This window comes from Zootoca vivipara, chromosome 3, assembly GCF_965207765.1.
Source record: "Zootoca vivipara chromosome 3, rZooViv2.hap1.1, whole genome shotgun sequence".
NCBI classification, from domain to species: Eukaryota; Metazoa; Chordata; class Lepidosauria; order Squamata; family Lacertidae; genus Zootoca; species Zootoca vivipara.
This window is the reverse complement of record NC_142586.1, coordinates 44,935,561-44,949,569: the sequence shown is the minus strand read 5'-3', so window position 1 is coordinate 44,949,569 and position 14,009 is coordinate 44,935,561. Positions and strand designations below refer to the sequence as shown.

Genomic DNA, 14,009 nt, shown 5'->3' with positions numbered 1-14,009 from the left:
GTAAAGTGGTGGGATAGACTTCCATAAACATCAATTTAATATAAATGTTGTAATACAATTTTATTAGGTATCCAGTATCTGTCTGAATTTTGTTTTCAGATTCACACGCTAAAATTGGCTTTCTGCATGATCATTCACTGGCATCACTTTTAAAATAAAATCTAATAAAGGATTTGCCTTTCTGGTGTGTCTGAAGGGACAATTACTTGCAGATGAAAAATCAAATATGTGACACTACCTTCTATTACAGATGTCAATACAGATTATTACTGGCTACAGTTCCATCAAAAGAAATCACTTAATAAGCAGGAGCCCAATCCTATTGTGTTAAGCCATTTAGTACAGAATCTGTCTCTAAAGCCCAAAGAACCATAAGAGAGGAATTGCTTCTCTTCTGTTTTACTGTGTTTTATGAATATAAACAGATGCTTGGTTGCTTATATGTATTTCATTTTTTGCATTTACATGAAAATACGGAGCAACATAATTTTTGCCATCTGGAGAGTGATTATTGTAGTATGTATGTGTATTTTTTACATTTATTTTTACCATAGGTCATTGCAAAAGAGGCTCAGCTGTTGGTATTCACAATTCCCATTTTTGAACCACTTCCATCCCAATACTATATCCGGGCTGTATCTGATAGATGGTTAGGAGCTGAGGCTGTCTGTATCATCAATTTTCAGCATCTGATTTTGCCAGAAAGACATCCACCTCATACAGGTAACAAAGGAGAGCAGCATTCCTGCACAGTCATAGGTCATTTTGATTTCTAAGGCGATCATTCATCCTAAAATGATAAAATGCAGCATTGTTTATTTTTTCCCTTCCTCACTTGTTGCTAGTTTAGATTGTCAGTACTTTACAACGGTGAAATCTATTAGCTAATCTTTAATGAATCTTTGAAACTTCTCGCTTAGCTACAGCAAATTGTCTTATGCTTTACAACATTTTTCTCTAATTGTCTCTGAGCAAAACACTAAAAGAAGTGGAATTTTCAGTATTTTGTGCTATTAGTAAAAATATATTTTGTCCGTAAAAGAGAGGGATAATTTTTTTCTTTACTATACTATTTGTTTTATCTAGGAACTAATACTACTTTCACATTATTTTATTCATTCCCCACATTTATTAGTCACAAAATCAAAAACAGGTGGCACATGCATTTGTTTGCTGCTTCTAGGTTTACCAGAGAGATATAACATCAGTGTGCCTATTATTGTATAGACTTCTTTTGTCATCATCCCTGTTTAAAATCCAGTATGCTTAGTGCATTCAGAATGTACATGTCTGGAGCTGACAGCTCCCTGTTTTTGCATGTATAAATTCATACGTGCATGGGATGTGTTTAGCCATTGTTGTGCTGTACCTAAGCTGTCTGGCTAAACGTGTACCCTATTTATCTAATTGACTGATCAATGAGTGCTATTCAGAAGAAACAAAAAGATATTTACACATCAGCAGATAGGGGACCTCCAGGATTTATGGTAATTGACTGCCATTCCCATCTGGTTCCTCTGAAACAATGAAGTGTACAGAGGTCCTGCTAGACAAAGATCAAGAAAAGGCCTTTTCTCCCTTTCTTCTTGGGACAGATCCCAAGAAATCACAGCATTAGCAGGGAATGATGAAAGAGTTCTGAAATATCTATGAAAAGTATGCTGTGAATATTAAGTCCTGCAGCAGATTTTATGGCTCTCCGTCCATACCTTACTGTGAAGCATCCTAAAAGAGGCACTGAGATCTTGAGCCAAACATAACTTCAAAGAAAGCATCTGTGTAACAGAATCGATGCAAGTCCTGACTAATTTAATAGAAGTCCAATCCAGTCTCGTTATATACATATCAGAGCTTCAGCTCTCCATAGCTCATAATTGTTTGGCAATCAGATACTTCCAGAATGTTCTATATAATCCTGTTGTTTTCTCTTGAATTTCTCATTGCATTTTAAAAATATAATTGGGATATGGTCTATCCTGATCAATCAATCAAATTTTCTGTGGTGATTTGTCATTTCTTTACTATGGCAATAAAGTTAACAAACTATCTTTGCTTGGACTAATGTTGTGGTCTCAGCTTCACCACTGCTTGTCCATAGAGTGGGCCCATTCTTTTGAACTGTTGTTCCCCCCCCCCCTAGATATTAAGAAGCTTCTGTTTATTTTGCTTCATTGTAAAGAAACACTGTTTTCCCTGTAACACCAAAACATCAGTCCTCCGCCACGCGCCTTGCCATGTAGAACAACTTTGAGATTATCATAATTCAGACCCGCACATGTGAATAGATTTTTAGAGGTCCAAATATGGGAGATCTTCCATTGTCCTATTTGTATCATTTTCAGGCATAGGACATAACGACCATGTTCAGACATGAAGTTAACTATGGTTTAGCATTGAGTGAGTTTTGGGCTTCTATATTCCCTCATCCCCTCTCCTCTGGTGGAGTCATGAGCAAGACATGGAAACTTTGGGAGAACATTGTAGGGGAACCCATTGGAGCAAGATCCCTCCACTCAGTTTTGGTCACTTCCCCCGTTGTAGACCCTAATAACACAGCCCCCCCCCCAAAAAAAAAAACTATACTGAGAGGGATTTGAGGGGTGCATGGGATTGTAAGGAGAAAGAGTAGTGAAGTAAGTTATGTTTGCTGCCTTCCATTCATGCAAGTACTGAGTACTTCCATGTGCTTTTGTACTATTAAATCTGATTATACATCACTGTTTCTTTTTTCTACTTCTGAATCCCCCCCAATCACAACTGTATTTTAAGACTTTTCTCTTAATAAACTGCTACTGTATAAGCAGACACCAGTTTTTTCAAGGCTTTCGGTATACTTTTCCTGAACCACAGTGTTTTCCTCCATGATTTAATTATTCTAATTATAAATGATGGGTTGTGTTTACTTTGATATGGCAGATTTTGATCTAATTTCAATAGGTTTGAAGAGACAATGTGGACAGCATCCTTCACAATCTGGTTCATATATTATGTGTTTTCCAGGGTTTTTGGTGCTGAGATTATAAACGATGTGATGTTGTTTATTGCAAGCTTAAATATATACTAATCGTAATTCCTCAATTTTTAGAATTACTGGATCTCCAGCCTTTACCTATCACAGCTTTGGGACGTCCTGAGTATGAAGCCCTGTACAAATTCACTCATTTCAACCCAATTCAGACGCAGATATTCCATACACTTTATCACACAGATTGTAATGTTCTTCTTGGAGCTCCCACTGGCTCTGGGAAGACAGTTGCAGCAGAACTGGCTATCTTCAGAATTTTCAACAACTATCCGACATCCAAGGTTTGCAAAAAACATTTATTTTCCTGAGAAATGTTCGCTTTTTTTATTCTGCTTTTTATTAGTTCTGAACTTGCCATGCAAATGACAGTGCTATTGTGTAAGAACACTTCTTTCTTATCTGAGTGTTTCCCTTAAAAAATGTTTTACCACACTTGTGAAATGGAAAAACCACTACTAAATATGAATATTTTTGTTTCCAATGAATGAGAAATGCAAGGAAGTAAACACAATATGTCGTAGTTGTTTTAAATGTTCTTATTCTTTATAAACCTACAATATAATACATATAATAGAGCAGCGATTCTGTGTGTTCACACTTTTTCCTGCTTCCTTTGTCTTGCAGGCAGTGTATATTGCTCCCCTGAAAGCGCTGGTGCGAGAGAGAATTGAAGACTGGAAAATTAGAATTGAAGAAAAGCTTGGTAAAAAGTAAGCTTGATTTTTTTAACATGGTCAGAAATAAAACTTTTCTGTAAAAAAAGAAAAGAAAAGCAACAGGTAAAGCATATTCAGGTAAAGGGTAGCTTCCATGTCGAGAGAATTGTCAACAGGTAGCATAAAAAAAGGAAGTTGTGTTCTTCAGAACTTCTTGTCCTTTGAGAATTGTGCTGTCTTTACAAGTAAAACTTGTAAAGTTGTAAAACTTGTAAAGCAGCAACAAGCATACATATATACTGATCCTAGCCCAGCAGAAACTTCCTGTACATTGATCTAGCATTAGCTAAGAATCTGTATATGTCATAAATATTCAGATATTATACATCACACCTTGAAATAACTTTATAATAGGGATGCCTTTATGAAAAATCATGACTAGGGTAGATAGAAGATCTTCTGCTTTGTCATCATGGATAAGTATGGTCCTGTATTAGAATGAATTTTGTTTTTCCCGACTGACCTCTAGGCTACCACTTTCCTGACAACTCCAGCTTTGATCTTGTCTGTAAAAGGAGCCACTACAACTAGAATGGAGATTGACTACTTTCCATTTTCAGCTAGGGTGATGGATTAGGAAGTCAGCCTTGGGATCCTATTGTTGATTCATCCTTGCATTCAGGGGCAGCAAAGGGTTTGGGGTTTTTCTGCATGTTTATATTAAGGGTTGGTGTTCTGGCCCTACTGTCTACTCCAAAACGGATATGAATCTGTGTTGTATTGCTTCACAATGACCATTTGACTCCCTTTACAGGGTTGTGGAGTTGACAGGGGATGTGACTCCTGATATGAGGTCAATTGCCCAAGCTGACCTCATTGTTACTACACCAGAGAAGTGGGATGGGGTCAGCAGAAGCTGGCAGAACAGAAGCTATGTTCAAAAAGTTTCCATTCTCATCATAGATGAGATCCATCTGCTAGGTGAGCATCGTTTTCACCATTATTGTTGCTGGAATTGAAGTGTGCTCTGGCATTGCGAGTTGAACTTTAAAGAATATTGATGTCTGTTTTCCTTTTCCTCCTTTCCTAGGGGATGAGAGAGGCCCTGTGCTGGAAGTTATTGTGTCTCGTACTAACTTCATCTCATCTCACACAGAAAAGCCTGTCAGAGTTGTTGGTTTGTCGACTGCATTAGCTAATGCCAGGGATCTTGCCGATTGGCTAAATATCAATCAGGTATGCAAAATACATGGATGCCACTTGTTTTTGAGAGGAACACTCTGGCATTGGTTTGGGGATAAAAACAACCTTAAGCATGAACAAAAAACAAAAAAATTCCTTCCAGTAGCACCAACTAAGTTTGTCATAGGTATGAGATTTCACGTGCTTGCACACTTCTTCAGATACACTGAAACAGAAGTCACCAGACCCTTATGTATAGTCAGAGGGTGGGGGTGGGGGTATTACTCAGAAGGGTGGTGAGAATGGGTGATTGGCTGATTAACCATATATACATTTTCTCTTTAGATGGGGCTATTCAACTTCAGGCCCTCAGTGCGCCCAGTTCCATTGGAAGTACACATTCAGGGCTTCCCAGGCCAGCATTATTGTCCTCGTATGGCTAGCATGAACAAGCCAGCATTTCAGGGTATGCATCCAAAGATACAACTTTATTTTTATAAGTCTGTGATAGACAAATTGTATTATGTGTTGTTGTGTATCTTCTTGGTTTGCTTTAAGAAGAAGGTTTTGGTTTTTTGTTTGTTTCAGCAGCATTACCCAGCTTCAGTCCTCGTACATTAAATATGCTAGCACCACACATGTCAGTGGAACTTCAGTGTATTTCAGATAGAATAATTGAAATTACCGTTCACATTTGACACTGTGTAAACATTTTTCTATTAATATTTTAAGATTTACAACATAAAACCTTTTGTGGTATTAATTCAGTAAGAGATTTGCTCCTCGTGGAAGCATTAAAAAATTGCAAACAGAAGTTGCATGTCAAGCTAAGCTTGCATAATTCTGATTTCAGGGCAATAACCATAAACTTCAGAATTTTCAATGTGCCCAAATATGTCTCTGTTTTCAATACTTTATTCTTAAACTGGCAAGCGGGATAGATTTAAGAACCACCTTCATATTTTATTGAAACATGTTCTGTGTACGTTCCATAAGGAATATTTATTATATCAATTAAAAAGAAGTCCCCAAATAAATTTTGTGATGTGAACTGCTGTTGATTGTAAGGCGACAGTTGTGAGGTGACTTTTTAGCTGATCTAATTAGCCTTGTGACAGAAACTAAGTATTGATTGGGGACTGGAGACCAATCTTGGCAGTTCAGATTATTTACACCTCAAGGAGGAGTATTGTAGAAAAACACTAATGAACAATAAATCTGTCCAGAGCTGTTCAGCTACACCTGTTCCAGAAGCAACAAAAATTCATTAGCTGTCAAGATTTCTTTAGGCAATAGATATATTGATTTCTATACGAAGACACAATATTTACATTGTCTCCTATCGTACTTACGTGTACATGCATTGGTTTCCATTTGCAGAAATGTTTTGCCATGATTTCTCCTAAAATTAAGTGGAACTTCAGAAGACTGCATGAAGGGATAAAATCATTTTATATTCAGCAAATCCATTAGCATTTAAACAAGTATGTGGTACATATTGATGATAGTATCTGAAACAGTAGCTTGGTGCTGCTCTTAAAACTTTGGCTGATTGATCAAATTGCTATAGAAATTTGATTTATAGAGAGGTTTTCTTTACACTTGTTTGATATAATATGGTTGTGAATGTGTCAACATTTTCCTTTATAATCTCCATTTCACAGCCCATAAAATTTTGTTGCCAGCTGAAACTTTCCATACTTAAAAAATACAACTGGATTGTTTGGCTTGTTTGTTTTGGTATTCGAAGTGCAAAAGCACAACAAAACAATAATAAAAATACCAATTTAAGTCACAGGCAGTTTCCATTCAAATGAATCCATGGCTGATGTAAAGGGATTGTGCAAGGATTGCTGACTGAAGGAAATATGTTGCATTTTTCTGAATTTCTGGTTTTCCACAGCTATCAGGAGTCATTCTCCAGCGAAGCCAGTTCTTATATTTGTATCATCCAGACGTCAGACTAGACTTACTGCTTTGGAGTTGATTGCTTTTTTGGCAACTGAGGATGATCCAAAACAGTGGCTGAATATGGATGAAAGAGAGGTATACATTTTCTGTTAATTGAATTAAGGGGATTTCTGTTTTTTCTCTTCTTTCCCCTTCCTCCCAAATTCTTTTTACCACCCTTCTATTTTATTTGCTTTTTTTTTCTTCAACTTGACGTCCTGGCATTCTATCTCACAACAGATCTCAAGGATAGACTAAACTTGCACAGTATGCTCAACTTCTGCTTCCTTTAGATTCCCCCTTCACTGGGACAGGATGGAATCTTCCTGTAACAAATGAAGCAATCCAGCATAGCATAGCTATGATTTAGCAGCTGTGTGCTCCACCTACCAAAACCAAAAGGTAGCAGCAACTATGGAAGTTCACTCAATGGGAAGCTGGAATGCCCTGCACTGCAGATGGCTGGGAGAGTTATTCCAGAATTTCTCATTTATATACATTCCAATGCCATCAACATTCCATAAGTCCCTGGAAGCTCACTGGTCCTTGCAGGGCTGCTTTTGGAGTGCTTAAATTTTCCCTTTTATTTTAATTTACAAAGTTACACACTTCTCTGTGCCTAGGGAGTCTCCTGAGTTGGTAAAACTTACTGCCATCTTTTTTTTAGGTGGGGGCGAGTAGTTTGCTTCGAAACTGATGATTTACCTCTGATGCTAAAATTGAGTGGTTGAATTCTCCCCAACCCCTGTCTTCATGTTTCATTGAGTGAAAAGTTCTGAGCACCCTATTCTTAATAGTAGTGCACAAAGGGTTAGACTTCAATTACTAGCTAGCTATGTTTAGGTGGCTTGTGGTGTATTGCACATGGTACTCTAGAAATCAAATTCAGTTGGCTAATAGCAACAAACGATTCAGAGCACATATTCAGTATGGTAAAATACTTAAGAATAAATTGTCACTTAACAGTTCCCATTTTGTCTTATGAAAATGACCTTGTATCTCTTAGCCATTTAGCTAAATGTCACATCTTCCCTTGGACATTCTAAAAATTCCAGAGTGTGTCCTTAGATGGTAATGTCTTTAAAATTTTAACTAAAGCAGTGTTAACTATAATTGTCATCAGTGGTTTAGGTGGAATCTTCTTTCTTGTAGTTTGAATCCATTACTCCGTGTCCGATTCTCTGGAGCAGCAGAAAACAATCTTTCTCCCTCCTCTATATGACATCCTTTAAAAAGGTCCACAGACCATTTTATTGATAGGATATTAATTTGGGAAATTAAATTAATTTAAGAGGTATTTATGTAATTAATTTAAGAGGTATTTATGTAATTAATTTAAGAGGTATTTATGTAAAGGTGGTATGGGGTATAATGATGAATGTGGTGTAGTTGAAGGAGAATTAATTTGGAGCAGAACATGGGTGGAGAATTCACCGGGTGGGTAAATGAACTGAAGAAGAACTATTTTAGAGATCTTCTGATTGGAGCAGAAAGGGGACATTGTGCACAGTGCCCGGCGTGTCAGGAATTTTGAGAACATTAGATGCAAGCATACTCTTCCAATTCCAAGGTGTGAAAAAACTGCTCATCAGCACAACAGCACAAAAATGTTGGCAATTAAATTTGGCAATTGTGTAAAAGAGGAGGAGGGAAATTGTCAGGAAGATACTTATGAAATTACAACATCCCAGGGGTCTTGTTGCACCATAAAAGCAAATACAATTATTATTGCGTAAGCCATCATCAGTTGCATGAATTGTGCAGGTGTTGGATATTATTTATGCATGGGTGTACATAAGATAGCACACGCTGATACCTAGCATTTCTATTCATAGCACATTTCAGTGCTCATACTGCTTCACGTACTTTCAACATCATCATAATCTTCATAACAGCCCTGTAACCTAGGCCAGTACAGTATTATTCCCACCATGTGCAGGTGGGCTGAAGGGTCCTGTCAGGGGATTGTTGCGGCTACTCCTGAGTAAATACGCCCAAGTCCGTTCTGTCTTTAACGGTTTTATTGTGCATAGTATTTACAGTGCAGAGATAGCTGAAAACATGACCTAGTCACTCACAGAATCCGGCAATGGCGCCCTTCTGCTTCGGGGCCAGCATAAAAGCTTGGGCACCCCGAAACACCGCCCTCTAACCTTGCATTTGGGCGTGCGCCTCAATTCGGGCGCTGGAAGCGGCTATGCTCCCTCTCCTACTTGCTGGCTGGAATGGTGCAGGGGCTCTGATACATCGCTGAGCTGTCCCTCCTCCACTCCGCTCCCATCCTCATTTTTTTTCCCTGACCCGCTGCTGCCGTTCTCGCTGGGCGAAGTGTTGGTCAGGATGATGGGGGAGAGGCTCCCTGTAGGGAGGTCCCCTGACAGGTCCAATTCACATACAGGGTACATTACATTTTGTGACTGGCCATGCATCCCATGGGAGCCATTTTGTGGCTGTGGCCATTATATTTTAGTGGGCCTTTCATTCTTATCCACAAAGCAAAAGAGAAAACTCGACAAACTCTGTTTCAGTACTGCTGCTTCCTCCTCTTCAATGAAATCAGTTGAAATACCTGAAGCTACATAAGAGTAAATGAAATAGAACAAAATTGCAAAGAAGATAACGTCAGGTTCACAATGGTTATTACTAATTTGACACCTTAAATCCTTACTTGAATATCTTCAGAGTTGCAAGTGATATAGGCCCTTAGGTTTTAACACATTCCTAAGGACAGGAAAAACTACTTGACAGGGTGTACAGTGCATTGGGAGAGCTTCCTTTATATCCAAACATTTTTAATACAGCACATGATCATCTGAATTGTACTGTAGCATAAGCAAGGAAAAAGAGGATTCATTGTGCAGATGTCATTGAAAAGAGAGATGCTTGTGTGATATCCACAGTGGCCATGGAACAGAACTGATGAAGGCAAGATTTTTGAGTTGTGTGCTAATAAAATAGTTTCTCCTTTTGAATAGCTCTTAAAGTAGAGACTACTTAAGGACATTCAATTATCCAAAGGCAGTTAGGATTTAGGAAATGACTGACAAGCCCCCAGAAGCAATGCTAGTCTTAGAAGGGTTTTTGAAATCAGTGGAAGAATTCTAGAAGCTTTGACATACAAGTTCATAGACAACTCTGAAAGTTGGTTGCCTTAAAAGCACATTTTCAACTTTTCATTTATTTAGGTGCTTTGATGTCAAGTGATCTGCTTTTATCAAATTCTTCTACAATTACAATTTTAGACCTAAATTATTTCGGCTAGGAGGTGGTTATAGGTGTCTTATTGAACAGATGCAAGTTGTTTGGGCCCCATGAATAGTTTCTACCTTCTACTTTTCTACTGAGCCAGTCCTCAGAAAATCACTGTACAGCAGCAGCAAGTCAGAATAAAAACCTTGGCAGAACAGATGTGATCTGTAGGATTTAATTTTTTGTGTGTTATTGTTCTAAAGTCTCCTCTTCTTCCACTTTGGTTGTGATAGTTCAAGTAAACCAGGCATGTCCAACAGGTAGATCGTGATCTACTGGTAGATCACTGGACGTCTGTGATAGATCACTGGTAGATCATTGGCTCCCCCCAAAGAAGCTGAACAACCTTTAAAAAAGCTCAACATTTTACCTCCTCCCTGCAAAAGCTCAACAGCTTTGACCCAAACCACCACCACCCCAAAAAAGGGGGGTAGATCACTGCCAGTTTTTAACTATGAGTAGATCGCAGTCTCTTGGGAGTTGGCCACCCCTGATGTAAACAATGTTATTGCTGAGCATCCGTACCTCCTATGAGGGCAAATAGATTTGTAGATTCAGTATCTTCTTCAGGACAGGCATCATTTGGCCTGGTTATTTCAGACTGGTAGACAGAACTAAGCTTTCTAAAGCAACATATACATCAGAAGGCTCAGTTTGGTCAGAATCAAGTATACACTTCCAGAGATAATGCTAAATACATTATTCCTGGTAAATGATCCACCCTAGCTGCTAGAGGGCTGTGACAATTGGTGTCCTGGGCTTTTTAGACTTGTCTACCCATGTACTATCTGAAACAAAAGGGGCACATTGTTTGCCAGATGTGAAATACATTGGCATTATTTTCAGCTCTCCTACCCCACTACAGGTGCTGGGAGCAATTGTAGGAGATGACTAATACTGTCACTTTTTAAATCCCAGTTGATTAATCCAGGTCAGTTGCCTTTTATTTCATTCTTTTTTAACAAAACTCTTCAGCTGATGATTGTAGACGGAGCTGCCCATTCAACACAAGGCCTGAAACAACCTATATGTCATGCTGTACCATTCTGAGAATATCCTGTGGTGTCTGTTGCATGCTAGAGCACAAAGGGGATAGTAAATTGCTAGGTGTGTCGCCAGTTTGAGCAGTCCAGGCTATCCTGACAATTTGACAGATATAGCAGAGACAGCCTTATGTAAGTGTTACTCACGTATACCAGCTAGAGTGGAACGGCACTTTTAGCTTTGCTCCAACATCAGCTCATCTTTCTTAACTGTATGTTGTGTGGGGCTGTCTTGCTTGTATAAAAAAGCAAATGTGTGAGGTTCTCTTCTGGCGTAAGGGCTTTGTGCTACTGGGAGCCCCCTACAAATGAGGAGATGCTCACACATTTGCTTTTTGTGTGTCCCCGCACTGGTTTGTATTTGTGTTCCCTACACACAAGCAACACATGATTAGGTCATAGTGACCAAAGCCAGATGCAGATGAGCAATGTACTCACAGTATTGAGAACAAACTTTCACAGTATTGAGAAACAGTTATATTTTTTTCTGTTTAAGGGGTCTATGACAGTTTCCCTGAAGATTCATGTTTTGAAAGCAATAGTAGTATAGCCTCACTAGACCCAGTAGTTTGATTTGCTTTTAATGTCTTTAATCACAATCCTTGTGATTGATCAGTGTAGGTGAAACAAAATTAAGGAGATTTATTTATAGGGTGTATGTAACTCCTAAACTGCAAAGAGGTCACCCACAGATTCAGTCCTGTGTAACCTAAAGTATTATGTTATTTACTTAGGAAAGATCCTGTTGAAAACAGAAGCTAGTTTTCTGCAAATGTAAAATGTGCAACATACTAAATTAATATTTGCTTGCATTTGATTCTCTTTACTATAGTCTGAAATTTTAACAGATAAGACTCATGAGGAGAAGGGAAATCTAGTGCTGGTATGTGGCTTTTAAACTGCGATTGCAACCTCTTTCCATAGTGTATTTACAGTTTGTTAAGATTGTACTACAGCTAATTTAATAAAGCTAATGTAGCACCTTTTAAACAATGACATTATCAGGAATTGGATGAGACCTTAGGAAGGTCTCATCCAGTTCCTGCTAAGAACATTGAAAAGACTACCACACATATTGTGGAAGGGGGTGGAGGCCTTTATAGCTTCTGAACAGGAAAATGCATGTGCAGCTGTGAATATGAAGCAGAATGTGTGTGCATGTATACAAAGGAATATGCTTCCTATATAGATCTAAAAATAGAAGTTTAGCAAACTGCTCTGTTTAGAGAGTGTCAAGAGAGTGTCAAGCATATTCTTTTGCTTCTAACATTCATACCAATAACTTAATATTTTCAATACGATTTTCAAAGAAAGAAAAATAGAGTGGTTTTGAACATGTTGTGACAGCTCTCTCTCTCTCCAATTTTAAAGGCAATGTTAGGGCAATCTGTAGTTCGTGGGTGAAATTTAATGCTGCTGCTCTGTTCACAAAATGTATTCTAATCCATCAGAAAGAGAGAAAGAAAGGTGATTATCTCTCTTTGTCCCTTCTGTCTGCAGGCCCTCTACCACCCCTTGCTGGAGAGTACCCCAACCCTTTGGAACAGATTTTTTGGGGGTGCAAAGGTCTGCAGTGTGGAGGGAATTTGGGGCAAATAGCCTTCCCTTTTCTCACGTTAGTACGGTGAATGTCTATGCTAGATCAAAAGCCATTTCACAAGCAGAATGGCAGACTGGATCTCACCCAAATATATTTCTTTAATCATTTCTTCTTGGGGCTTTTAATATTCTGAAACAAATACGTTTGGGTTGGATGAAGGCATGCCCTTCCACAAATAGAAAAGCTCTTTCCATTCGCAGAAGAGATTCTGATTCAGCAAAAGCTGCCACAACAGGAAGGAGGGAAATGATTTCTGCAGCCCACATCACTGGCTCCTATTCTGTTCTACGGGGTCCCCATACTGTTTAGAGCAGCTTTTCGGGAGGCAAAGGGAAAAGAAAAATGGGGGGGAGGCCCCCTTTCCTTGAGTCAGGAAGTGTCCCTTGAGCAGAACTCCACTCACAGGAAACCTGGAAATCTGTCTTTGTAAAATAATGTCATTTGCTCCTATTTTAAACCCAATATTTTTTTAGCTAGGCTTTCACCTTATTTTTTTAATTTAAAATTAAAACATTTGTTGTGACTGGGTTGGGACCTTTTCTATGAGTTGACAGATTCAGCAGGAAATTTTAAAAAATACAAAATAAATCTCTCTGTATTTTAGAATTCAATTTTTTTAATTCTATTCATTTGTATTAAGATTGCGTATGTGTTTCTTGTTTGCACGTATTTATCCTGCCTTTTCCCCAAAGATCTTAGGACAAGATACACATTTTATCCTTGCAACAACCCTGTGAGGTAGATTAGACTGAAAAAATAGTAACGGGGTGAAAGTCACCCAGGAAGCTTCATGGCTGAGTGGGGATTTGAGTACATACCTCCCAGATCAAGCCCCACTCTTGCTGCATGGATGGTGCTTAGAATGAGGCATAGCAACATAATGTGTGGGCTGAATCCGTGTAGTGGGGGACCTTTCTCAGGATTTGCAGTGCCTCTTCCTTCTGCAGTGTTGTGCTTTATCATAAAAAAATGCCATTTAACTTTTAACGCAGCAGCACTTTAACTAAACTTAACATCTGTGCCAGATGTGAAATGTGTAATTATATTTTCTTTTAAAGGCTTCATAACTTTCCTGATTCTTTTGTTCAGCCCATCTTTTTTTTTACCAGCCATTTCAGACAATCGATAAGCCTTATGCAGTAGCATATGGTCTGGGTCTGATGTGCTTTGAAAAGGGTACAGAGTACTAATAATGAGGATTCTGCGAAAATGGGAAAACCAGGGCGGCAGATATGCTTTGAGAAAGTATGGGGTTTTAGCATCTTGAAACAATATATCACACTCAAAGGGACAGAATTGGGCTG

General features: G+C 38.5%; 1 protein-coding gene across 2 annotated transcripts in view; it reads left to right on the top strand.

The window, feature by feature from the left end:
* Window positions 1-14,009, top strand: part of ASCC3 (activating signal cointegrator 1 complex subunit 3) — a 202,937-nt gene that overhangs the window by 125,839 nt on the left and 63,089 nt on the right. For both annotated transcript variants that reach the window (XM_035109325.3, XM_088665994.1), the window contains 7 exons: window positions 555-723; window positions 3,086-3,306; window positions 3,650-3,735; window positions 4,496-4,662; window positions 4,772-4,917; window positions 5,209-5,329; window positions 6,767-6,909. In XM_035109325.3, coding sequence (XP_034965216.2) covers window positions 555-723; window positions 3,086-3,306; window positions 3,650-3,735; window positions 4,496-4,662; window positions 4,772-4,917; window positions 5,209-5,329; window positions 6,767-6,909 — 1,053 coding nt within the window. The remainder of the gene's footprint in view (window positions 1-554; window positions 724-3,085; window positions 3,307-3,649; window positions 3,736-4,495; window positions 4,663-4,771; window positions 4,918-5,208; window positions 5,330-6,766; window positions 6,910-14,009) is intronic.